Raw genomic sequence first — 26,601 nt, 5'->3', positions numbered from 1 at the left:
CATTAGACCAGAACAAAATTCGAACTTGATCTGTAACTTGTCATGATAAAACTATATACCAATTTTCAAATCAATATCTTCAAGCATGCTGAAAAAAATGCGGAAAACTGATTATTTGAGTGAATTTTCTAAGTCCAAGGACCATAACTCTGCACAAAATCATCAGACCGGAACAAAATTCAAACTTGAACTGTAACTTGTCATGATAAAACTATATACCAATTATCAAATCAATATCTTCAAGAATGACAAAATAAAATGCGGAAAACTGAATTTTCTAAGTCAAAAGACCATAACTCTGCACAAAAATCATCAGACCGGAACAAAATTCGAAGTTGATCTGTAACTTGTCATGATAAAAAAAACACACCAAATATCAAATCAACATCTTCAAGCATGAAGAAAAAAGTGTGTAAAGCTGATTTGCCGGACTGCTGGATGGACAGACAGACGGAGTGCAAACCTAAAGTCGCTAGATTACCTATATCTATACAGAATAATGTAATATAAAAATGTGCATGAGGCATGCTTGTGGTTATTTTGATTTTGTCATAATTTGATTAGGAAATATTAAATGGATAGAATTTCACAGTGAAATAATGTCATAATAGACAGTATTTCATAGTGAAATATATTGTCATGGACAGTATTTCATAGCGAAATATTGTCATGGACAGAATTTAATAGTGAAATATTGTCCAGAAGGAGGTGACAAAATTTCATGGACAAGGAGACTATTTCATGATTAAATATTGTCCTGGACAGTATTTCACTATGAAAAAGTGTCCGCGGACAATATTTTATAAGAAATTTTGTCCGACGGACAATATTTCATGGGGGACAATATTTTATGTTACAGTGACACGTGCAAATAGAACAAGGAGGTAAACGACCACAATTTTCAATGGTGAGCCTAATCTGAAATAGTCTTTTAATGACCAAATGTCATGACTAATGAAAAATCGCCCTGAAGTTGTGTAACATTGTATTGGAACGATACCATTTTTCTGTCTTAGTTTCTCAACAAATAGTTCGAAGGGATTACATTAAAACACTATCAGTCGATCCCTTGTGTGAATTGATGTCAGACGTCTCTCTTTTGATTTTGTCATTTTTAGTACCATTTTGTTAAATACAACTGTAGTATTTATAGTAATCGAAAAAAAATTAAGTTGCAGTAAAAGTAACCATGGTATCTGTATAATGAGCTGAAAATAATATTCAAACGAAAATGAATGTGGTGTAGTTTTCACCCATTCTTGGCGCTATAGTTCTTGGACTATTTCGCAAGTCAAGATTGCAATAGTGGCAATACCATTTTTTTTTCATTATTTCAACCAGATGATTCTTAGTATCGTTTGGAATTTTGTTAATGGACATGCAAATTCTAACAAGACGTGGTTTCTCTTGACTCACGGTTGTGCTACAATAAGGGATTTGACTTCTGTTTTTACATTATATGTTAACTAAATGGCGTTATCGCAAAGTTCCACCACTGAGACTACATACCTCTACGCCTGTTACAATATTGCCTTTTACTTTCACTATCTTCTACATCTATATAATCACATTTTGATGTGCATAGTTCTGGAAAAGATATACTTCCAACCAAATTTACAATTGGCCCGACGATATATATCCCTCATTGCCACAAGTTTTGGTCAGTGCCGAGATAAAACGTTCCTTGACATTTAGACATTGAGATCGTACAAAAAAACTATAGGTTTCCAATAGAAACTTTATTAGGGGACGACTGATTAGTACGAACATCCAAACAAATCGATGGAATAAATTGAAAAAAAACTAGTTTATTTTTATTATAATGAGTGAGAATGTTGAAAATTTTGAAACGTATTATTATAAGTTGAATAAACTGCACAGAATCACATTTTATTTCACTTTTATATCGTCTACTTTAATCATTGTCCTTTATCTTGACAATTTTGATTAGAATAATCAATAATAGAAAAAAATAGATGAAAGAACATTAAGGAATGCCTCACATTCACCGGCGGTGATTTTGTAACATCATATAACATGTATAACAGCACTCGCTTATGTCAATTGCATATTGACCCAATAATTTTTTTATCATGACCAGTCCACTGATACTGACATTATCAGGGAGTATACACATCAAAGGAAAAATGCACAAATACCGATAAAATAATTTACACATCCTGTTTGTACGGGACGCCGAACGGGATCGACGTCTTGTGGTTTTGTACTCGAAATTCAATTTTGTACGGTCAAAAGTGAGTTTTGCTCAACAAAAATGAGTTCAATTTAACAAAATATGTAGCATACTACAAATTTAAATTTTGTCATATAAAATTATCTTTTAGTTGACAAAAGTTACTTTTGTCATGACAAAATTCATTTTTGTATCACAGACTTTACTTTTGTTACCTTATTTGAAAATTGGGCGACAAAAGTCAAATTTGTATGCAAATTAGTTTAGTTTGGATTCTTTGAACTAATTTGCATACAAAACTGAGATTTTGTCACAAAATTCAATTTTGTGTTTGTTTTTGTGTAGACAAAATTGAGTTTTGTTAGACAGAAGTGAAAATTTAATACAAAATTGACTTTTGTGACACAAAATTGACTTTTGTTAAACACAAAATTGACTTTTGTGACACAAAATTGACTTTTGTGACACAAAATTGAATTTTGTTAAACACAAAATTGACTTTTGTTAAACTTAAAATTGACTTTTGTGACACAAAATCGACTTTTGTTAAACACAAAATAGACTTTTGTTAAATTTTCACTTCTGTTTAACAAAACTCAATTTTGTCTACACAAAAACAAATCTATTTCATGATTAAATATTGTCCTGGACAGTATTTCATTATGAAATAGTGTCCGCGGACAATATTTTATAAGAAATTTTGTCCGACGGACAATATTTCATGGGGGACAATATTTTATGTTACAGTGACACGTGCAAATAGAACAAGGAGGTAAACGACCACAATTTTCAATGGTGAGCCTAATCTGAAATAGTCTTTTAATGACCAAATGCCATGACTAATGAAAAATCGCCCTGAAGTTGTGTAACATTGTAATTTTTCTGTCTTAGTTTCTCAACAAATAGTTCGAAGGGATTACATTAAAACACTATCAGTCGATCCCTTGTGTGAATTGATGTCAGACGTCTCTCTTTTGATTTTGTCATTTTTAGTACCATTTTGTTAAATACAACTGTAGTATTTAAAATAATCGAAAAAAAATTAAGTTGCAGTAAAAGTAACCATGGTATCTGTATAATGAGCTGAAAATAATATTCAAACGAAAATGAATGTGGTGTAGTTTTCACCCATTCTTGGCGCTATAGTTCTTGGACTATTTCGCAAGTCAAGATTGCAATAGTGGCAATACCATTTTTTTTTCATTATTTCAACCAGATGATTCTTAGTATCGTTTGGAATTTTGTTAATGGACATGCAAATTCTACCAAGACGTGGTTTCTCTTGACTCACGGTTGTGCTACAATAAGGGATTTGACTTCTGTTTTTACATTATATGTTAACTAAATGGCGTTATCGCAAAGTTCCACCACTGAGACTACATACCTCTACGCCTGTTACAATATGCCTTTTACTTTCACTATCTTCTACATCTATATAATCACATTTTGATGTGCATAGTTCTGGAAAAGATATACTTCCAACCAAATTTACAATTGGCCCGACGATATATATCCCTTATTGCCACAAGTTTTGGTCAGCGCCGTGATAAAACGTTCCTTGACATTTAGACATTGAGATCGTACAAAAAAACTATAGGTTTCCAATAGAAACTTTATTAGGGGACGACTGATTAGTACGAACATCCAAACAAATCGATGGAATAAATTGAAAAAAACTAGTTTATTTTTATTATAATGAGTGAGAATGTTGAAAATTTTGAAACGTATTATTATAAGTTGAATAAACTGCACAGAATCACATTTTATTTCACTTTTATATCGTCTACTTTAATCATTGTCCTTTATCTTGACAATTTTGATTAGAATAATCAATAATAGAAAAAAATAGATGAAAGAACATTAAGGAATGCCTCACATTCACCGGCGGTGATTTTGTAACATCATATAACATGTATAACAGCACTCGCTTATGTCAATTGCATATTGACCCAATAATTTTTTTATCATGACCAGTCCACTGATACTGACATTATCAGGGAGTATACACATCAAAGGAAAAATGCACAAATACCGATAAAATAATTTACACATCCTGTTTGTACGGGACGCCGAACGGGATCGACGTCTTGTGGTTTTGTACTCGAAATTCAATTTTGTACGGTCAAAAGTGAGTTTTGCTCAACAAAAATGAGTTCAATTTAACAAAATATGTAGCATACTACAAATTTAAATTTTGTCATATAAAATTATCTTTTAGTTGACAAAAGTTACTTTTGTCATGACAAAATTCATTTTTGTATCACAGACTTTACTTTTGTTACCTTATTTGAAAATTGGGCGACAAAAGTCAAATTTGTATGCAAATTAGTTTAGTTTGGATTCTTTGAACTAATTTGCATACAAAACTGAGATTTTGTCACAAAATTCAATTTTGTGTTTGTTTTTGTGTAGACAAAATTGAGTTTTGTTAGACAGAAGTGAAAATTTAATACAAAATTGACTTTTGTTAAACACAAAATTGACTTTTGTGACACAAAATTGACTTTTGTGACACAAAATTGAATTTTGTTAAACACAAAATTGACTTTTGTTAAACTTAAAATTGACTTTTGTGACACAAAATCGACTTTTGTTAAACACAAAATAGACTTTTGTTAAATTTTCACTTCTGTTTAACAAAACTCAATTTTGTCTACACAAAAACAAATCTATTTCATGATTAAATATTGTCCTGGACAGTATTTCATTATGAAATAGTGTCCGCGGACAATATTTTATAAGAAATTTTGTCCGACGGACAATATTTCATGGGGGACAATATTTTATGTTACAGTGACACGTGCAAATAGAACAAGGAGGTAAACGACCACAATTTTCAATGGTGAGCCTAATCTGAAATAGTCTTTTAATGACCAAATGCCATGACTAATGAAAAATCGCCCTGAAGTTGTGTAACATTGTATTTGAACGATACCATTTTTCTGTCTTAGTTTCTCAACAAATAGTTCGAAGGGATTACATTAAAACACTATCAGTCGATCCCTTGTGTGAATTGATGTCAGACGTCTCTCTTTTGATTTTGTCATTTTTAGTACCATTTTGTTAAATACAACTGTAGTATTTAAAATAATCGAAAAAAAATTAAGTTGCAGTAAAAGTAACCATGGTATCTGTATAATGAGCTGAAAATAATATTCAAACGAAAATGAATGTGGTGTAGTTTTCACCCATTCTTGGCGCTATAGTTCTTGGACTATTTCGCAAGTCAAGATTGCAATAGTGGCAATACCATTTTTTTTTCATTATTTCAACCAGATGATTCTTAGTATCGTTTGGAATTTTGTTAATGGACATGCAAATTCTACCAAGACGTGGTTTCTCTTGACTCACGGTTGTGCTACAATAAGGGATTTGACTTCTGTTTTTACATTATATGTTAACTAAATGGCGTTATCGCAAAGTTCCACCACTGAGACTACATACCTCTACGCCTGTTACAATATGCCTTTTACTTTCACTATCTTCTACATCTATATAATCACATTTTGATGTGCATAGTTCTGGAAAAGATATACTTCCAACCAAATTTACAATTGGCCCGACGATATATATCCCTTATTGCCACAAGTTTTGGTCAGCGCCGTGATAAAACGTTCCTTGACATTTAGACATTGAGATCGTACAAAAAAACTATAGGTTTCCAATAGAAACTTTATTAGGGGACGACTGATTAGTACGAACATCCAAACAAATCGATGGAATAAATTGAAAAAAACTAGTTTATTTTTATTATAATGAGTGAGAATGTTGAAAATTTTGAAACGTATTATTATAAGTTGAATAAACTGCACAGAATCACATTTTATTTCACTTTTATATCGTCTACTTTAATCATTGTCCTTTATCTTGACAATTTTGATTAGAATAATCAATAATAGAAAAAAATAGATGAAAGAACATTAAGGAATGCCTCACATTCACCGGCGGTGATTTTGTAACATCATATAACATGTATAACAGCACTCGCTTATGTCAATTGCATATTGACCCAATAATTTTTTTATCATGACCAGTCCACTGATACTGACATTATCAGGGAGTATACACATCAAAGGAAAAATGCACAAATACCGATAAAATAATTTACACATCCTGTTTGTACGGGACGCCGAACGGGATCGACGTCTTGTGGTTTTGTACTCGAAATTCAATTTTGTACGGTCAAAAGTGAGTTTTGCTCAACAAAAATGAGTTCAATTTAACAAAATATGTAGCATACTACCAGAGACATATAATACAATTGTATTATATGTCTCTGCTACTACAAATTTAAATTTTGTCATATAAAATTATCTTTTAGTTGACAAAAGTTACTTTTGCCATGACAAAATTCATTTTTGTATCACAGACTTTACTTTTGTTACCTAATTTGAAAATTGGGCGACAAAAGTCAAATTTGTATGCAAATTAGTTTAGTTTGGATTCTTTGAACTAATTTGCATACAAAACTGAGATTTTGTCACAAAATTCAATTTTGTGTTTGTTTTTGTGTAGACAAAATTGAGTTTTGTTAAACAGAAGTGAAAATTTAACAAAAGTCTATTTTGTGTTTAACAAAAGTCGATTTTGTGTCACAAAAGTCAATTTTAAGTTTAACAAAAGTCAATTTTGTGTTTAACAAAAGTCAATTTTGTGTCACAACAGTCAATTTTGTGTCACAAAAGTCAATTTTGTGTTTAACAAAAGTCAATTTTGTGTCACAAAAGTCAATTTTGTATTAAATTTTCACTTCTGTCTAACAAAACTCAATTTTGTCTACACAAAAAATAATTTTAATTACAAAATCACAGGATGCTAATTTAATCAACATGTTAATTGTCTCACAAAATTGACTTTTGTGTTTTAATTTCCATACCAGGTAAAAAAAGTCAATTTTGTATGCAAATATATTTACATACCTATTTGATAAAATTGAATTTTGTCTACACAAAAAATTTGTCATTACAAATTTGAAGTTCTCATAAAACAAGTCTGTATCACATAGTTTTGTTAGGGAGCTACCATTTGATTTTTATGGGGGGGGCTAGGATGAAATTTGAAAAAAAATAGGCAGGACAGGATTTTTGAGTAAAAAAAAAGGCAGGATGAGATTATTTGCAAAAAAAAAAGACAGGATGACAATGTATGTAAAAAAAAAGTCAGGATAAACAAAAAAAAAGGCAGGACCGAATAGAGTGAAAAATAAAAAGGCAGGACCGAAAAGAGGGGAAAATAAATAGGCAGGACAAAATTTTTCATCCTAGCCCCCCCATAAAAATCAAATGGTAGCTCCCTTAGACAAAAATGATTTTGTTATGACAGACTTAAATTTTGTGTACACAAAATTGACTTTGATTACAAAAAGTTCAAGTCCCATTCGGCGCCCCGTAGTTTGGTGTGTATTTCCTGCCATATCAGTATTTGTTGCTTTAAATATAAATCAGAAATAATCAATGTAAAAATGGTAAATTTTTGGAGAAAAAAACCAAACAAATTATGAGGGAAAAAAAAAATGTTTGAAAAATTTTGAAAAATCTTCAAGAAAAAAAGAATGAACCCCTCCAAAAAAAATTTGCAAGAAATTACATAAAACTGACTCTGAATTAGTACATGCAAAACCACAAACAGAAGATGATCATGTATACATTTATAATGCTGAGCAGTGTTCTCCCCACAAATTTTAAATAGCATCCCAGAAAATAGCAAAATCTTTAGATTATCAACTTAAAAATCCTATTTATGGTTCCTTAGGCTTAGATGAAAATGAAAAACCTGATCAAAACAATATTCTAAACAGGGTCACTGTAAATTCAAACTCTTCTTTTAACAACCAGTATGATCCTCTTGCTGATAACATATATATGAGATTCAGGAAACTGGGAATACAATATGAACATCCAGCTAATTTAGAAAGTAAAAATAATTAAACAAACAGAGAGTGTCGTTTGCAATACAAAATAAAAAAACAGCTGCAACTTTCAAATATTGATGAAAAGATATTCCAAATCCTCCACTTCACTATGAAAATCAACAATTTAATAAAGTTATGGATTGTATAACAGTATTCATAGTTTTGAAATTAAACAAATGTCTTATTATTTTAAATTTTGTAATATTTGCAAAGAAAGAAAAAAGATAATGAATGAAAGTATTATCATTTATATAAATCACCAATAAATTCATTTTCAGCAGAAAACAATATGGACCATAAGGGAGGAACCATTTAGCTTCAAGGGTGGAGGGTTATGGTTTTTTGTTTGAGTCAGATTTTTTTCATGCGAAGAGCTCCAACGCTATCAATCAAAATTATTTGGTCAAAATTTAACACTAGTAGGTATGGGAAAAATCTGGATTCAGAATATTTTTTTTTTGTCCTTTGCTTGAACAGAATTTTTTTTTTCATCAATTTGGGAATCAGAATATTTTTTTTAAGAAAAAAAATCATAACCCCCTCCCGCCTTTTGAAGTTCAATGGACTTTCCCTATACATATTCCATCTGAACTTATTATTTTGTTTTATATGTAGGACAAAGTCTTGGTAAGATGGCATTCAAGGTAGCACCTAATCCTCATATTAATAGATATAATTGAAGCAATCTATGTCTGGGTAGAAAAACTGAAGTATTTGGAATATTTCATTATCAGCATTTTTATTTTATAAACAATGAATTTACAGAAAATGAACATATCAATGATAGTTCGTGTCGACTCATTAGAGTTGTACAAAATCTTCCAGGGGTGAACATTAATCAATTCAAAAACATCACATTTGTTTAAATAACAATAAAATGCTCCGCAGGGCGCAGCTTGATACGACCGCAGAGGTCGAACCCTGAACAGTTGGGGGCAAGTATGGACACAACATTCAAGCTTGATACAGCTTTGCATTTGGATTGTGATTAAATATTTGACACAGCATAGGTTTCTGACACAGAATGAATGTGGTCTAAGAACTTAAAAATTTTAAATTGGACATTCACCTATTATGGTCCAATATCCAAAATCTAAATACATGGTTAGATTCAGCATATCAAAGAACCCCAAGAATTCAATTTTTTATGAAATCAAACAAAGTTTAATTTTGGACCATTTTGACCTCAATGTTGACAAAGTTGATAACGGGGCCCAAAAATCAAAAATCTAAATACATGGTTAGATTCAGCATATCAAAGAACCCTAAGTATTCAATTTTTGTTAAAATCAAACTAAGTTTAATTTTGGACCCTTTGGACCTTAATGTAGACCAATTTGAAAACGGAACCAAAAATTAGGAATCCAAATACACGGTTAGATTCGGCATATCAAACAACCCCAATAATTCAATTTTTGATGAAATCAAACAAAGTTTAATTTTGGACCCTTTGGACATCAATGTGGACCAATTTAAAAACAGGGCCCAAAATCCAAAAACTAAATACATGGTTAGATTCAGCATATTAAAGAACCCCAAGAATTCAAGAATAAAACCCAATTGAAATTGGTCAAGAAATAAGCAATTTATACGAAGTATATATCTTCTTTTGCACAATACTGTGCAATTAAATATTTCTTGCTATTGGGCAATACTGTACAACTGACAATTTCTTGCTATTGCGCAATATTGTGCTATTGGATATTTCTTGCTATTGCGCAATACTGTGCAATTGAAGATTTGTTGCTATTGCGCAATACTGTGCAATTGAAGATTTCTTGCTATTGTGCAATACTGTGCAATTGAAAATTTCTTGCTATTGCACAATACTTATTATATAATAATTTACACATCCTGTTTGGTGTGTATCTCCTACCATATCATTATTATTTGCTTTTAAATATAAATCAGAAATAACCAACTTAAAATGGAAAATTTTAAAAGAAAAAAAAAAAGGAAAAAAAAAAAAATCCCCCCCCCCCCCCAAATTTTTTGAACCCCCTTATGATTCATCACCCCAAAACTCAATCCCAGCCTTCCCTTTGTGGTATGGTACCTTGCAGTACAATTTCAGAGAGATCCATACACTTGAACACAAGTTATTGTCTGGAAACTAGAAAAATGTGTTTTTTTGGCCCCTTTTTGGCCCCAAATTCCTAAACGTTTAGGGCAATTACCCCCAAACTCAAACCCAGCTTTCCCTTTGTGATATGGAACCTTGTAGTACAATTTCAGAAAGATCCATACACTTACACACAAGTTATTGTCCTGAAACTAGAAAAATTCTTGTTTTTGGCCCCTTTTTGGCCCCTAATTCCTAAAATATTGAGGCAATTACCCCCATCATCAATCCCAGCCTTCCCTTTGTGGTAAGGTACCTTGCTGTACAATTTCAGAGAGATCCATACACTTGAACACAAGTTATTGTCTGGAAACTAGAAAAATGCTTATTTTTGGCCCCTTTTTGGCCCCAAATTCCTAAACGTTTCGGCAATTACCCCCAAACTCAATTCCAGCTTTCCCTTTGTGATATGGAACCTTGTAGTACAATTTCAGAAAGATCCATACACTTACACACAAGTTATTGTCATGAAACTAGAAAAATGCTTGTTTTTTTGCCCCTTTTTTGGCCCCTAATTCCTAAAATTTTGAGGCAATTACCCCCAAAATCAATCCCAGCATTCCTTTTGTGATATGGAACCTTGTGGTACAATGTCAGAGAGATCATACACTAACACACAAGTTATGTCTGGAAGTTACAAAAATGCTTGGCCCCTTTTTGGCCCCTAATTCCTTTACTGTTGGTACCATAACCCCCAAAATCAATCCCAACCTTCCTTTTGTGGTATTGAACATTGTGGTAAGATTTCATAGAGATCCATTCACTTAAACTAAAGTTAGAGTGTGAAAACCAATGTGTCTTCGGACGACGCCGGACGACGCCAGACGACGACGACGACGACGACTCCAACGTCATACCAATAATTTTTTTGCGGTTGTATAAAAACTGCACCTTTATATTGAGAAGTGTGCCTGAAACAAATTACCACCATAACATAATCGTTTCTAATGGTTTCTGTTTTATGTGTTGTAATCTTTTTTTGTCATTTATGATCATTTATTATTTGGGTTACATACACTTTGCCAGTCTAATATTACCATATGTGTGTATTTATTCATTTTCGTAATCCATTAACATAAGAGATGTAGAAGATTATTTCATTATTTTAAATAAAAAATGTGCGTAATACTCTTTAAATGACTGCTAATACTGACATCTTACTCTTTAACCGGTAGAACAGTTTTGTCTTATTTATCACTGTGTGTGTCTTATTTAATTTTTTTAAATCGAGTTTGGTTAGCTGGGTTTTAGCCTACCCCTATGAAGAAAATCACGTTTTGGACGCGAAGTGAAACGAGATTGTTGTTGCTACAGATGGCGGATAGGTTGTAAACAGTTTAGAAAAAAGGTTCTATTACCGGTTATTTAGGTTAATATTTAAGGGCATAAAAGAAGCGGAAATTACAAGAGAGAAACTCATGTAATTTCAAGAGAAACCGTTCAAATCCTGGCAAAAAACGAAGAGAAGACAGCCTACAAAATACTAAAAAAACTAAAGACAAACCAGATCAAATAATAAATGACAAATTATGCGTTCTCTGATCCTTTTTCTATTAAATATTCTATATTGGTTTTAATCTTTGTAAATTAGTATAATCTCGTTCTTGCGGCTGATAAATCAATTGCTTAAGTCACTGTTGTGAAAAATTGGAATTCTAGTCACTTCAGTGGTATCAGGTCATTCCAGCCCCAAACCGATCGGACCCTAAGTCGATCCTGCCAAAAGTCGATCAGGCTCTACGTCGATCAGGACTCATAATAAAATAATCAATTATTTACAGTGTTCCAGCTTAATTGTTTACACAGGGCGGTCTGCCCGCCCTGTGCAGTTTTGAAGACGCCGACTGCCCTTTTTTGCAAGTCTATGCCTTTATCATGTTTATTGTTGTAGTATTTTGAGGAAAAATTGAAAATACTATAACTCTACCTGTCTTCATGTTTCTGACAAGTTTATGACCCTCAGCTAATTAACATTTACAGCAGGTGTTATAAGTTGTGATTACAGGTAATCCGTTTATCGCCATCGGATGGGTCACTAATTCATTAAACAAATTGTGAACTAAATTTGCAGATCCTTGTTCTAATTTGTTCTAATTTTAAGCATTACACCAGTGAAATCATGCCATGACTGCCTACATTTGTAGCATGCCTAAGGCCTTTAAAGATCCTGGTCCTTGAAGGACTTGAGCATATGTATAGATAGTAATATACGTCCTTGGAGGACTTGAGCATATGTATAGCTAGTAATATACGTCCTTGGTCCCTTACTGTTACCCAAAATAAGGTTGATTTTCATCTTGAGTAACAGTTACTAAAGCACTCAAAACTCCTAGCTGAAACCGGCCATGCTGTTTTCATAAGACAATGTTTGACATGCCCTTTTTGAATTATCGATCAGCGTGCTAAAGTGTCCTTTTCATGATTGGCTCCCTGTCCTTTTGAAATCCTAGCTGGAACACTGATTTATATCAACTTCGGGGGGATTTGGTGACATATTTGAATCAGGAAAATGAGTATGATTGGTACTGTTTGTAAAGCAGCATCAGCATACAAATATGAATTTATTTTCCATAATAACTTGGAATAAACATTTATGAATTACAGTTCCCATATATCTTTATTTTTATTCTTTATATATAGATATTTTCTATATTGGAGGCGGATTGACTTGGGACGGCTTGACTTGGGACAGGTCAACTTGGGGCCGGATCAACATGAAAGCACTTAAGTTCAGCACCTGGTTAAATCAGAAATCTGGATCTGTTCGCCCAAAATCATGCCGCTACCTTTCACGTTTGCACCCTTTTTAAAGGTTTTGTGTTGAATAATTTTTATTGGTGTTTTAGTTAAGTGTATTGCTATTAAATAAAGATATTGCGTTTTTTTTTTTGTGTGAAAATAAAGAGACATTCTAAAATCAAAAACAGGTTTCTTTTAGTGTTTTGAGAATTATTTTTGACAAATTAAAAATGTAAAAAAAGATTGACTATAAACATACCAACATGTAGGTAATAATGCTTATTTGGGGGTCTCACTTATTAACTTTCAGCTCACACAAATATTCAAATCATGCACTTTTCCAAATCAAAATGAGCACTTAAATATCTAGGGTAACTATAAATGATAAATTTTTTATTAAAATATGATGAAATTTTTGAAATAATTTGCATAATAGTAGGACCAACGTCAGACTTTTTTCACATTTAAATCAATTTTCCTAAGAGAAATTTTGCAAGAAAAGCTCTACATAGTGATAGTGATCCGGTGGCGGCCACGGTGTTAGCTAACTTCTAACTTCTAAAAGCTTAATATTTCAGAAGGTAGAATAACTGGATCCTTCATACTTTGTATATAGATGCCTTATGTTATGAAGTTTCCGTCTGTCATATGTCCATTGTCCTTGACCTCATTTTTATGGTTCAGTGACTACTTGAAAAAAAAGTTAAGATTTTTAGTATTCTTAATTTCTCTCTTATTATGAGTAATAGGATAACTATATTTGGTATGTGCATACCTTGCAAGGTCCTCATGCCTGTCAGACAGTTTTCACTTGACCTCGACCTCATTTCATGGATCAGTGAACAAGGTTAAGTTTTGGTGGTCAAGTCCATATCTCAGATACTATAAGCAATAGGTCTACTACATGTATGTGTGGTGTATGAAATGATTGTAAATAGATATAAGAAGATGTGGTATGAGTGCCAATGAGACAACTCTCCATCCAAGTCAAAATTTATAAAGTAAACCATTATAGGTCAAAGTACGGTCTTCAACACGGAGCCTTGGCTCACACCGAACAGTAAGCTATAAAGGGCCCCAAAAATTACTAGTGTAAAACCATTCAAACGGGAAAACCAACGGTCCAATCTATATAAAAAACGAGAAACGAAAAACACTTATGAACCACACCAACAAACGACAACTACTGAACATCAGATTCCTGACTAAGGACAGGTGCAAACAAATGCAGCGGGTTAAAACGTTTTAATGGTACCAAACCTTCACCCTTTTTGTGAAACAATAGTGTAACATCACAACATAGAAAAACACACTACAAAATATCAACTGAAATAGCTTAACTCAATCAAAGGACATATTAACACCAGTGAACATACACTGAACAATTAAATTTGACCTATGATTTAATGTAAATACAAAATAAGTAAACTAAGGGAAGAATAATAAAAGTAACATGTTATACCGGTATGAAATGTTAAACAATTTAAGAAAAACAATATGATCGAACAAAAATATCAGCCATTTACAATTTCTTTAAACACAGGTTAATGAAAATAATTTTGTTATTAGGTTTACGTGTACAGTTCTAATAGAGAAAGGAAATATTTTTACAAAATAAATAATTTTGATGTTCATAGTACAAAGTGAAAATTTATAGTAATACCAAACACTTATCAAAGCTGGTATATAGACCAGATATAACCCTGAATAACATTAAATAACAAAAAAAGCATTACAATTAGTATCAACAGGTCAAATAAGAGAGTACTCGCAGTTACTGACAGCTGATTAAAAGCCAAAACAATTAATAATAAAAAATCATGCATCAGAGACTAAAATCAACTAAAACACATCCCAGGGATTTAGTATTTTAACGTCATGGACAGTCAAAGAAGACATGACTTGTTCAATGCCAAAAATAAATGTATCAACAGACAGTAGGATAGTTAGGAGTTTAACCTCTTTATCGATCAAAAGGAAAGTGGGTGTTTACTACTAAGGTGTACATGTCCAACTGACAGATGTCATCTGACCTTGACCTCATTTTCATGGTTCAGTGGTTAAAGTTAAGTTTTTGTGTTTTGGTCTGTTTTTCTTATACTGTATGAAATAGATCAACTATATTTGGTGAATGAAAATATTTTACGATGAAAATGTCAGTCTGGCATGTTTTATTTGACCTTGACCTCATTTTTACGGTTCATTGCTCAATGTTAAGTTTTTTTGGGGGATCTATTTTTCTTATACTTTTAGCAATAGGTCAACTATATTTGGTGTATGGAATTATTGTAAGGTGTATATGTCTGTCTGGCATTTATCGTCTGACCATGACCACATTTTCATGGTTCATTGGTCAATCTTACGTTTTCCTGGTTAAGTTTGTTTCTTAGATACTATATGCAAAAGGTCATTTATTATATTCAAAGCATATAATGATTGTAAGGTATACATGTCTGTCTGGCAGGGTTCATCTGACCTTGACCTCATTTTCATGGTTCATTGATCAATTTTAAGTTTTCCTGGTTAAGTTTATTTCTTAGATATGCAATAGGTCAACTACATGTATATTTAAAGCATATTTGGTGCATGGAATGATTGTATGGTGTATATGTATTTCCAGTTTGGTTTATATGACATTTGACCTCATTTTAGTGGATTATGATAAGTTTATGTGATAGTTGTAGTAAAGCTTTAGAACTATCAACATAATATCAATGGTTAGTAAAGAAGGCGAGACATTTCAGCGTGTGCACTCTTGTTGTTTAAATTTCATCATACTGTATGAAAATTTTAATATTTGTTAGTTAGATATAGAAAGTACCGTTACCTTATCCAGACCTTGATAAGCATAAGATTGTATATTTGAATAGAACTAGTAAGTTAGTAATTGTTAGTATTCTTAAATCTGAAATATGCATTACTACAATGTATATTATTATGTATCCATTATTTCCATAGTATTGTTCAATAAAGAAAGAGCTATATTTTAGAGGAAAAGAAAAGACAGAAGAGAAAATAATAAATAAAGAAAAAACAAACAAACAAAAACAAAAGCATAATATAAAAAAAAAAAAATACTGAAATTTTGATTTTTTGCAGCAGTATATTGGTCAGAACTAAAATGTGTCTTAGAATACAACATTTAATACATTTGACAAGGATGGTTTTCTGTTGTAAAAAATTCATACAAGCACAAACAGATACTAAAAAGCGTACATGTGATTATAAACACAAACAAGAACAAAAAGCAATAAACAACATAATTATTTTCATTTACCTGTGTATAATATGACGCAGGTTTCTTCAAAAGTGATGATTTTCTATAAATTGTTTGATACTTCACAGTGATATCATACTTTAACCTGTTTATTTACCTTTTACTTTAATTATTTATCCCTTGTAATTTTTTATTAACTGTGTATTTGCATTCAGGTGTCACAGGTCAAATTTATTGGTTCATTGTATGTTAATTTACGTTTTTTTATTGAGTTAAGCCTTCCAATTGATATTTTATAGTGTGTTTTTCTATGTTGTGATGTTATACTATTGTTTCAGAAAAGGGAGAAGGTTTGGTACCATTAAAACGTTTAATCCCGCTGCAAATGTTTGCACCTGTCCTAAGTCAGGAATCTGATTACAGTAGTCGTCGTCTGTTTATGTAGTTCATACTTGTTTCTCGTTTCTCGTTTTTATATAGATTAGACCGTTGGTTTTTCCATTTGAATGGTTTTACACTAGTAAATTTTTGGGGCCCTTTATAGCTTACTGTTCGGTGTGAGCCAAGGCTCTGTGTTGAAGACCGTACTTTGACCTATAATGGTTTACTTTATAAATTTTGACTTGGATGGAGAGTTGTCTCATTGGCACTCATACCACATCTTCCTATATCTATATAACAATATGATATTTAAAACATATATATTTTATATATGGTCATGATGGTGGTGTGGAGAAGGCTAAAACATATACACACTGCACAGTAACATTACATAGGGTAATGCTATGTTGTTTAAGTGTAAATTTTTTTTAGTAATGGAAGCCAAGGGTCTTGGCAGAGATTGGCAATGCGAAGAGGCTTTATTTTATAAAATATATTCTTTTCTAGAATAAGATTTTCTTTTAGATAATTTTTGAGCCCTGCAAAATTTGCTTGATTTTCACATAGTTTTTGTCGAGCCTGCGACTTTTGTTGCAGAAAGCTCGACATAGGGATAGTGATCCGGCGGCAGCGGCGTTAGCTAACTTCTTAAAAGTTTTATATTTTAGAAGCTAGAAGACCTGGATGCTTCATACTTTGTATATAGATGCCTTATGTTACGAAGTTTCCGTCTGTCATATGTCCATTGTCCTTGACCTCATTTTCATGGTTTAGTGACTGCTTGAAAAAAAAGTCAACATTTTTTGTAATGTTAATTTCTTTCTTATTATGAGCAATCGGATAACTATATTTAGTATGTGCGTACCTTGCAAGGTCTTCATGCCCGTCCGAAGTTTGTATCCATCGACAAACATGGCCGCCATGGCTAAAAATAGAACATAAGGGTCAAACGCAGTTTTTGGCTTATATCTCAAAAACTAAATCTTTTAAAGCAAATGTGACATGGGGTAAAATTGTTTAATTGGTCAAGATCTATCGGCCCTGAAATTATCAGACGAATCGAACAACCCATTGTTGGGTTGCTGCCACTGAATTGGTAGTTTTAACAAAATTTTGCAGTTTTTTGTTATTATTTTGAATATTATTATAGATATATATAAACTGTAAGCTATAATGAAATGCGGTTCCTTCAACCAACATACGTAATAAATCTCAAGCCTTTTTTTTTATTGGGTACGTATGGATCTCTGTGAGAAAATCACTTTGATACACTCAGGAAGGACTCCGGTGTGGCTTCGCCACGTACTACAAATTATAATGAAATGTGGTTCCTTCAACCAACATACGTAATAATAATGATAATGATAAAGTCTTGTGTTTATTACGTATGTTGGTTGAAGGAACCGCATTTCATTATAAAAAGGGATTTTTTCAAAGTTGTCCAAGAGTTAATAGAGGAGTACAAAGAAAAACTTAGACGCTACAAGGAGACCATTGCAAGAAAGCCAACTCAGAGTGGGTTTAAACCCAAAGACAAGTTCAAGAGGAAATTTTAAAGCGAATTCCGAAAGTGTCGTTACTCTACCATTTCTTAGTGTGAAGTGCTTACCCGCCTTTTAGTTTAACTTTTAGGATTAGTTTATATTTCTACGTTAGTGAAATACACACTATAGTATTTAGTTTTAGTCGACATTAAGTATCTAGCTCTACGTATATTCATCCCAGACTTGAATTCTTTGTGCTTATCATTTTTACGTTATGGGAAATTATTGTTACTATTTTGGATCTATTACATCATTTAGCCGCCTCTTGTGCTCTTTTCTTTATTGAATAATGAAATCCTCCTATTAGGAAAGGGAATGAAATTTATCCCTAATCCAAAACGTAGTAATATACGAAAACAAATATTAATGGATTTTAACGAGTTAACTAGAAAAATGAGATGTAAATTCCCTTACTCAGGAAAAAACAACAACAAACATATTCATCCATTATATTTGCAATCGGTGCATATACCACCCAGGGGAAATGTTGCCCTAGAAAATTACTTAGTTGACACAAAACTAGATATATCAAAACTGGAGGTTAAACAGTTTAGAGACAATTTGTCAAAATTAGAACGCAAAGCTCTAATAGAACTAAAACATAATGATAGCATTTATATATCTAAAGCTGATAAAAATAACACAACAGTGATTGTAAATAAGATCGATTACATCAAAGCAGGAACAAGTCACCTTAACAGTAATCATTACTTGAAAATAAATGAACTAACTACTAACGTTGTTGTCAAATCTATAAAAGATATTGTTGAAAATCTATATAGGAAAAAAGAAATAGATTCACAAACTTATAGTTTCTTGAAGAATAATAACGAATCAAAACATGGACACATGTACCTTCTTCCAAAAATACATAAAATCAATCTAGAAATAATTAATGAGGCATTTCGAGATGGTCAAATAGTTGGGAACATAAACATTCCTTACCGACCAATCATCAATAAGTGTAACTCTCCCACAAGAGGCATTGAAAGATTACTGGATCTAATTTTAAAACCATTATTGAAGAGGCATAACTTTTACATTCAAGATACAAAAGACTTCATTAATAGAATAGAGTCACATGAGGTCAAGAAAGATTGCATTCTTATTGCCTATGATGTAACGTCAATGTACACAAATATGAACATTGATAACTTAGAAGAATCATTTATCAATGCATTAGAATCAATTGACACACAAGAATATACTTTAAAAATTCCCAACAAAAAAGATTTAACGGCATTTGTTAAATTAATACTAAGAAACAATGAATTTGAATTCAATGGACAATTATACAAACAAATTATAGGAGCGCCTATGGGTGATATATTTTCTCCGACATGCACAGATTTACATCTGTCTGTACTATTAATAAATATTTTAGATAAGTTCCAATGGAGAGAAAACATCAAATTACACTGTCAATACAGAGATGACGGTTTTATGGTCTTCACAGGCACATTAAAACAGGTTGAAGATTTCTTTAACATAGCGAACAAAATTGACCCTCTACTTAAATTCACATTTGAGGTGTCTAGTTCTAGTATGACCTATTTAGATACCGAAGTGTACAAAGGTGAAAGATTCCATAATAATAACATCCTTGATGTAAAATCACATATTAAAAAAACTGAAACGTATCAATATTTACCAATCACTAGTGCACATCCGAAACACACATTCACAAGTATTACAGTGTGTGAATCTATACGTCATATAAGAAATAATAGTGACATCAATGAGTTAGATAGACATTTAACTAACTTACAAGATAAGTTAGTTGAAAGAGGATACTGTATCAATAAAACAGAGAATGTTATTAGAAACGTTAAAAATACCACAAGCAGAAAAACAACTTTATTGACGGCCGACAGGACAAAGAATGTTCTACTCACTCTCATTACTAAATATAATCCAATGGTAAAAAACCTTAGTAAGGTTATAAGAAAACATTGGAGCAATCTGCAAAAAGACAAACAATGTAGTGAAATCTTCACCCAGGTGCCTATCATAGCGTATAAACGTAACAAAAATATCAAACAATACCTTGCTAAATCAAGGAAATAGTTGGGAGACTTTTGAAAAGGGACCCATGCTTTAATAGTATAAGCAAAAAATCCCGAAACACTGTTAATTATTATCTTAATTATAGGCAACAAACTTTCATATCAATGAAATTTAAAAAAAAACGGTGTAAAGTCGAGATTTATTACTTATGTTGGTTGAAGGAACCACATTTCATTATAACTATATTTAGTATGTGCGTACCTTGCAAGGTCCTCATGCTCCTCCGAAGTTTGTATCCATCGACAAACATGGCTGCCATGGCTAAAAATAGAACATAAGGGTCAAACGCAGTTTTTGGCTTATATCTCAAAAACTAAATCTTTTAGAGCAAATGTGACATGGGGTAAAATTGTTAATTGTTCAAGATCTATCGGCCCTGAAATTATCAGACGAATCGAACAACCCATTGTTGGGTTGCTGCCACTGAATTGGTAGTTTTAACAAAATTTTGAAGTTTTTTGTTATTATTTTGAATATTATTATAGATATATATAAACTGTAAGCAGCAATAATGTTCAGCAAAGTAAGATCTACAAAAAAGTTAATATGACCAAAATTGTCAATTGACCCCTTAAGGAGTTATTGCCCTTTAAAGACAATTTTACACAATTTGTTCATCAAGTTTGCTAACATTTAAAAATCTTCTCTGAAATAGAGGTGAGCGATTCAGGCTCTTGAGAGCCTCTTGTTATGGTTCATTGGTCAATGTTAAGTTTTCTTGTTTAAGACTGTTTCTTAGAAACAATAAGCAATAGGTCAACTATGTTTGGTTTATTGAATGATTGTAAGGTGTACATGTATTTCTCGTTTGGTTTATCTGACCTTGACCTCATTTTCTTGGATCATGTTAAGTTTATGTGTTAGTACTGTTACTTGTAGTAAAGCTTTGTATTTAGGACTATAAACACAAAATCAACGGTTAGTAAAGAAGGCGAGACATTTCAGCGTGTGCACTCAAGATTGTGTTCTGTAAATAAAGAATTTTGATAATAATATAATTAAGTTTTTTATCTTATTATTTTCTGTTTTTCTAAATTTCCTAATTGTTATGCAATTTATATATGGCATCATCAACAATTTTAAAAAGGAAAGCAGCTTTTAATTATTAAAGCAAATTTTACAACTCATAGAATAAATGCATTTTTATGAAACTCTGGCTGAAGTAAAACATATAAATATTTATTTTTTTTCTATAATTTACTTATAAATGGACATGTTGGTTTTTTTTTTGCAATAATAATTAACATACAGTTTTGATGTAGATTAAATAAATTTTGACATCAATAACTTTGTCAAACCTTCATGGAATGTTTTGAAACTTGAACAGAAGCTTCATCAAGGTTGAGAAATATCATATGAAGAAAAAGTTGGATTTAAAAAAAAGTTACTTTGCACTATATAATTCATGAAAATTTCAATAAGAAGACTAGATCTTTAACTGAAAAAACTTAGAAGTTAAAAGCTGATAAATCATTTACAAACTTAATATCTTAGCTTCTCAATGCCACACAATTAAAGTAGAAAAGATATATATTGTCTCTGTACTATATGTTGCACTCTAATTAATAACATATTATTGATGCAATGGTGTGAAAGTCAGTTTAATTAATGGTTACTTCTTATAAGCACGTACATTCCAATGAAATATAATGTATTTTTCTTGTAAATTTCAGTAGAAAATTATTTTTTTTTAGAAAATACATGTGTATCTTGTAAAAAACATAAAAATTCTAAATACTGTAAAATTCAGATGATTTTTGTCAACCTGGGACTTTTGTCGCAAAAGCGAGGCATAGCAATCCTATACATTCCGTCGTCAGTGTCCACAAATATTCACTCTGTGGTTAAAGTTTTTGAAATTTTGATAACTTTCTTAAACTATCTTGGATTTCTACCAAACTTGGACAGAAGCTTGTTTATGATCATAAGATAGTATCCAGAAGTAAATTTTGTAAAAAAAACCTGTTTATCCGTATTTTGCTTATAAATGGACTTAGTTTTTCTGCCAGTTAACATTACATTCACTCTGTGGTTAAAAGTTTTTGAAATTTTGATAACTTTCTTAAACTATCTTGGATTTCTACCAAACTTGGACAGAAGCTTGTTTATGATCATAAGATAGTATCCAGAAGTAAATTTTGTAAAAAAAAAAACCTGTTTATCCGTATTTTACCTATAAATGGACTTAGTTTTTCTGCCAGTTAACATTACATTAATTCACTCTGTGGTTAAAGTTTTTAAAATTTTAATAACTTTCTTAAACTATCCTGGATTTCTACCAAACTTGGACAGAAGCTTGTTTATGATCATAAGATAGTATCCAGAAGTAAATTTTGTAAAAAAAAAATCCTGTTTATCCGTATTTTTCTTATAAATGGACTTAGTTTTTTCTGCAAGTTAACATAACATTCACTCTGTGGTTAAGTTTTTAAAATTTTAATAACTTTCTTAAACTATCTTGGATTTCTACCAAACTTGGACAGAAGCTTGTTTATGATCATAAGATAGTATCCAGAAGTAAATTTTGTAAAAAAAAAATCCTGTTTATCCGTATTTTTCTTATAAATGGACTTAGTTTTTTCTGCAAGTTAACATAACATTCACTCTGTGGTTAAGTTTTTAAAATTTTAATAACTTTCTTAAACTATCCTGGATTAGAAGCTTGTTTATGATCAAAAGCTAGTATCTAGAAGGAAGTTTTGTAAAAACTTATTTCCTGTTTTTCCGTATATTACTTATAAATGGACTTCTTCCAGTTAATAACATAAAATACAGTCTGCAGTTAAAAGTTTTTAAAACATTTATTAGATTCATAAACCATCCTGGATTTTTACCAAACTTGGACAGAAGCTTCTTACAATCAAAAGGTAGTATCTAGAGGAAAATTTTCTTTCCCCATTTTTGTTGAGCCTGCGACTAACAGGAAAAGTAGGCGAGACACTGGGCTCCGCAGAACCCTTACAAATTTTTATTTATTTTCAGAGGAATAATGGATGAAGATTATGGTCATATGTTTGGTGGGGAGGAATATTTAGATGATGATGGTTTTGATGATGACATCATTGATTATGATGATGGGGATGCTGGAGGAGATGACCTTGACCTTGGTTCTGAAGAGGATGCAGAGTCTCAAATGTAAGTTACATACTGTGGATTCATTTTTATTCATGGGGTACATGTTTTAATTTTTGTGGAGGCTGGTATGAAGAATTTTCCACACCACAAAATCTAGTATTGACACTTATACAGTTTTTAACCGAGTTTCAGAAGGAAAATAATGGTTATTAATTTGGTGATGTATGGCGTGCAGATGGCTGCCAAACAGTTTCTGTGACTAAACATGCTAAATGAAGGTCAAGTTTGATTTTCATGATTTTATCTTTTATCGTTGTTGAGTTGTAGACCTTTAAGTAGAAAAAAGTTATACTTAGAGGGTTGTCCATGCAATAACTTGAAAACGCTTTGAAGAAATCTTTTCAAATTTAGATATTGTTTCCTGTGACTAAATGAAGGTCAAGTTCAATTTTCACGATTTTGGCTTTTTTTGTTGTTGTGTTGTATACCTTTAAGAAGTGAAAAGTGGTACTTAGATAACCAATAGGTTTAAAAGTTCAAGAAATGATAAAATCAAGTAGCCCAGGGCTTCCAAAATTTCCTGATGACAGCCGGACATTTTTCAAAGAAATATTTTAACGGTCAATGATCAGCTGGATACTTAAATGTAACTGAGAGGATGCATAAATTGATATATGTGTCTAAATAATTAGTAGTGTTATATGCAATAAAATTATTTATAACTGTTTTGTTTTCTTCATTCTAAAAATAAATAAAATATTATCCTCGGTATTGTGTCATTTTTCTGTGTATCGTAATACAGTAACCATCATTTTATCAATCAGCTTCAGTACCTGACTGTTCTCATGTTTTTGTTTCTGTTTATATAATCTATCTTCTCTCTGTGAGTACTTTTAACACTTTGTATATTAAGGGTATCTTATTTGAAACTGTTGATGTTGGCTTTAATTGCAGTACAACTTGATCATCAATACACGTGATACTTTTCTTTTTGTGTATTGATTACCTGACGACGTGACTTTTACAACTGATGCGGTACGGTATTTATAGATAACATTGAGGAGGCCCAATGAAGGATATTGTTTTAAACCGTGTAAAATCTACTGAACAGTAATAACATTTTTCTTTGTACAATTTCCCAACCTGATTTAGAAAATAAGAAGAATAAATAAAAACATACTCAGTTGATAAATAATTTAAACTAATTTTCAGTTCACCAGCTTTGAGGTTTGATAAGTACAAAATTAAATGTTTTTGTGTAGCCAGATCAGTTGACTTGTCGATCATAATTCCCACGGCGGGACTTAACTTTACGTCGGACATCACCTCTTTCTCTATAATATCGGAAATTGTCTGAATAAATTCGGAGCAGGCATTGTTCTCTTGATGTAATTTAGAAGAGATCACGGCACCATTTAACTTAGTTAAATCATTTATTGACTGAAATTTGTCCATTGGTAAGTTTTCTTTAGCAATAAAATGATAAAGTAAGCATTACGGAACAAGGTGCACATTGCGTTGTCAGTCTTTTCATGAACTTTCTCAAATACTGATACAATTGGATTACTTTTGGAAGCTGTCTCTAATTTAAGAGCTTGAACGTGGTCATTGCTATTAGCATGCTCTACAACGGCTGACTTTCGAAAAGTTATTTTTAAGTTTATGTTTTTGACAAATGTCACAAAACATGGCATTTAGCATACTGTCAAATCTTAACCATAAAAACAGTTGTAACCATTTATGAATAAAGCTTCTAGCATTTTTAGCAGATTTCGAATTTTGATCGGAATCGTCACGTTTACGTTTGCCCATGATGGCAGATTTGTAAAGTTCAATTTGAGACAAAGTCTTTATAACAGTCGGAGATTGTCATGATTGGATATTCTTCTTTATGATTTCAATTATAAAAACAGTTTTTAATATGAAAACAAGAATAGAGAACGCCCCCCCCCCCCCCCCCCCCCTTATTTATTGGACAACTCAGCTATTCTCGGTGTTTTTTCTATATATTTCAATAAATTTTCCCTTTTAGAGTACCCCAGTATTTAACACGATGTACAGTGTTAAATAAAATAATATATCATACTTATTCATTTATAAATAGCCTTATTTGAAGAATAACTTTTAAATATCAGGATACTTTTTTAAACTGAATGCTCATTTAAAATAATATCTATAAAGCGTAATTAAATAGGATGTTGTTCCATGCACGCTTACATGTTTGACCTCGTTTACCTGATCACCTTTATGTACAGTGTTACGCATCATTAATTCTATTGATAAAGACAAGCTATGGACAACTCATCAAAGGTTACAAACCTGTAATCAGTGAATGATTTATGGCTTCAATATAACTTATTGAAGGGATAATTGTTTGACAGCTTGTTGTTATTTAAATAAAAGAAAACGTGTTTTTTCTACTTTTTATTGATGTACACAAGCTAAAGACCAAGCGGTACATTTATGTACCCAGAGGATTAGACTAACTGAGACACTTCAAAGTATCTGAAATATGCTGCATCTGTTTTATTAAACCCAATTATGACCGAAATATCTTCGTGAAATAGATTGCCACAATTATAAACTAAAATGCTAAAACGGACATGCCCAAAGCCCCAAACGGACATTTTTATCGATCGATAGTTGGTAAAAAATAAAATGACCGTTTTATGAAAATGCCTTGAATAACAAAAAGTGGCAAACCAATTCTATTTGACCGTTTGAGGCTGAGAGCAGCCGGACTTTTTATGAAAGTTTCGGTCAAGTCCGGAATATATGACCGTTTTGGAAGCCCTGAAGTAGCCATTTCTGAACCCTACAAAATGTCAAATTTTTTTTTCTTGATCCTGTTTTGTTGTGCAGATAAATTTCAAATATCATTTTCATGCAGGAAAATCCAGTTTGTTGTCAATCTGACAGCCTCTTTTGTGCCTCAGTTCACATAATTTTGTACCCACAAAAAAAAGAAGCTTGATAAATCACTCTGAAAATATTTCAGGACAAAAATATCAGGGAATAAGATATCAGCGAAATAAACCAATAAACTTTAAACATATCTACATCTTATGGTATTTATTTGATATAAATCAGTCATGTAGTTACTTGGTAATATTTTTTTGAAAAATATTAGCTTTAGTTGAAATGATAGGACATTTTTTGAGTGGGAACTCACTTTTGTCCAATGACTGTGCATTCTCAACATGTGTGTTATCTTACAGCATGGAATAAAATAAGTACAGGTAATACAGCCAGTACACTAAACATCATAGGAAAATTGCATATAATGTGTGCTGCAAATTACATATATATTTAAGTTTTTATTTTGTTGAGGGTAAATTTGTTCATTTTTTT

General features: G+C 31.7%; 1 protein-coding gene across 14 annotated transcripts in view; it reads left to right on the top strand.

Annotated features, from left to right (window-relative positions):
* Positions 1 to 11,509: 11,509 nt before the first annotated feature.
* The window catches only part of LOC127720693 (cilia- and flagella-associated protein 74-like), a 60,477-nt gene continuing 45,385 nt past the window's right edge, over positions 11,510 to 26,601 (top strand). For 11 of the 14 annotated variants that reach the window (XR_007990932.1, XR_007990933.1, XM_052227417.1 and 8 more), the window contains exons 1-2: positions 11,516 to 11,575; positions 23,158 to 23,310. Coding sequence is in view for 12 of the 14 variants with exons in the window: in XM_052227417.1 (XP_052083377.1) it covers positions 23,165 to 23,310 (146 nt within the window). In the remaining 2 variants the exon portion in view is untranslated. Of the gene's footprint in view, positions 11,597 to 23,157; positions 23,311 to 26,601 lie in introns of all 14 variants that reach the window. The other 3 variants (XM_052227415.1, XM_052227414.1, XM_052227437.1) reach the window with 3 other exon arrangements.

Source organism: Mytilus californianus, unplaced genomic scaffold (genome assembly GCF_021869535.1).
Source record: "Mytilus californianus isolate M0D057914Y unplaced genomic scaffold, xbMytCali1.0.p SCAF_11, whole genome shotgun sequence".
Lineage (NCBI taxonomy): Eukaryota > Metazoa > Mollusca > Bivalvia > Mytilida > Mytilidae > Mytilus > Mytilus californianus.
The sequence above is the reverse complement of the archived record's forward strand: the minus strand, read 5'-3'. Positions and strand labels throughout refer to the sequence as shown.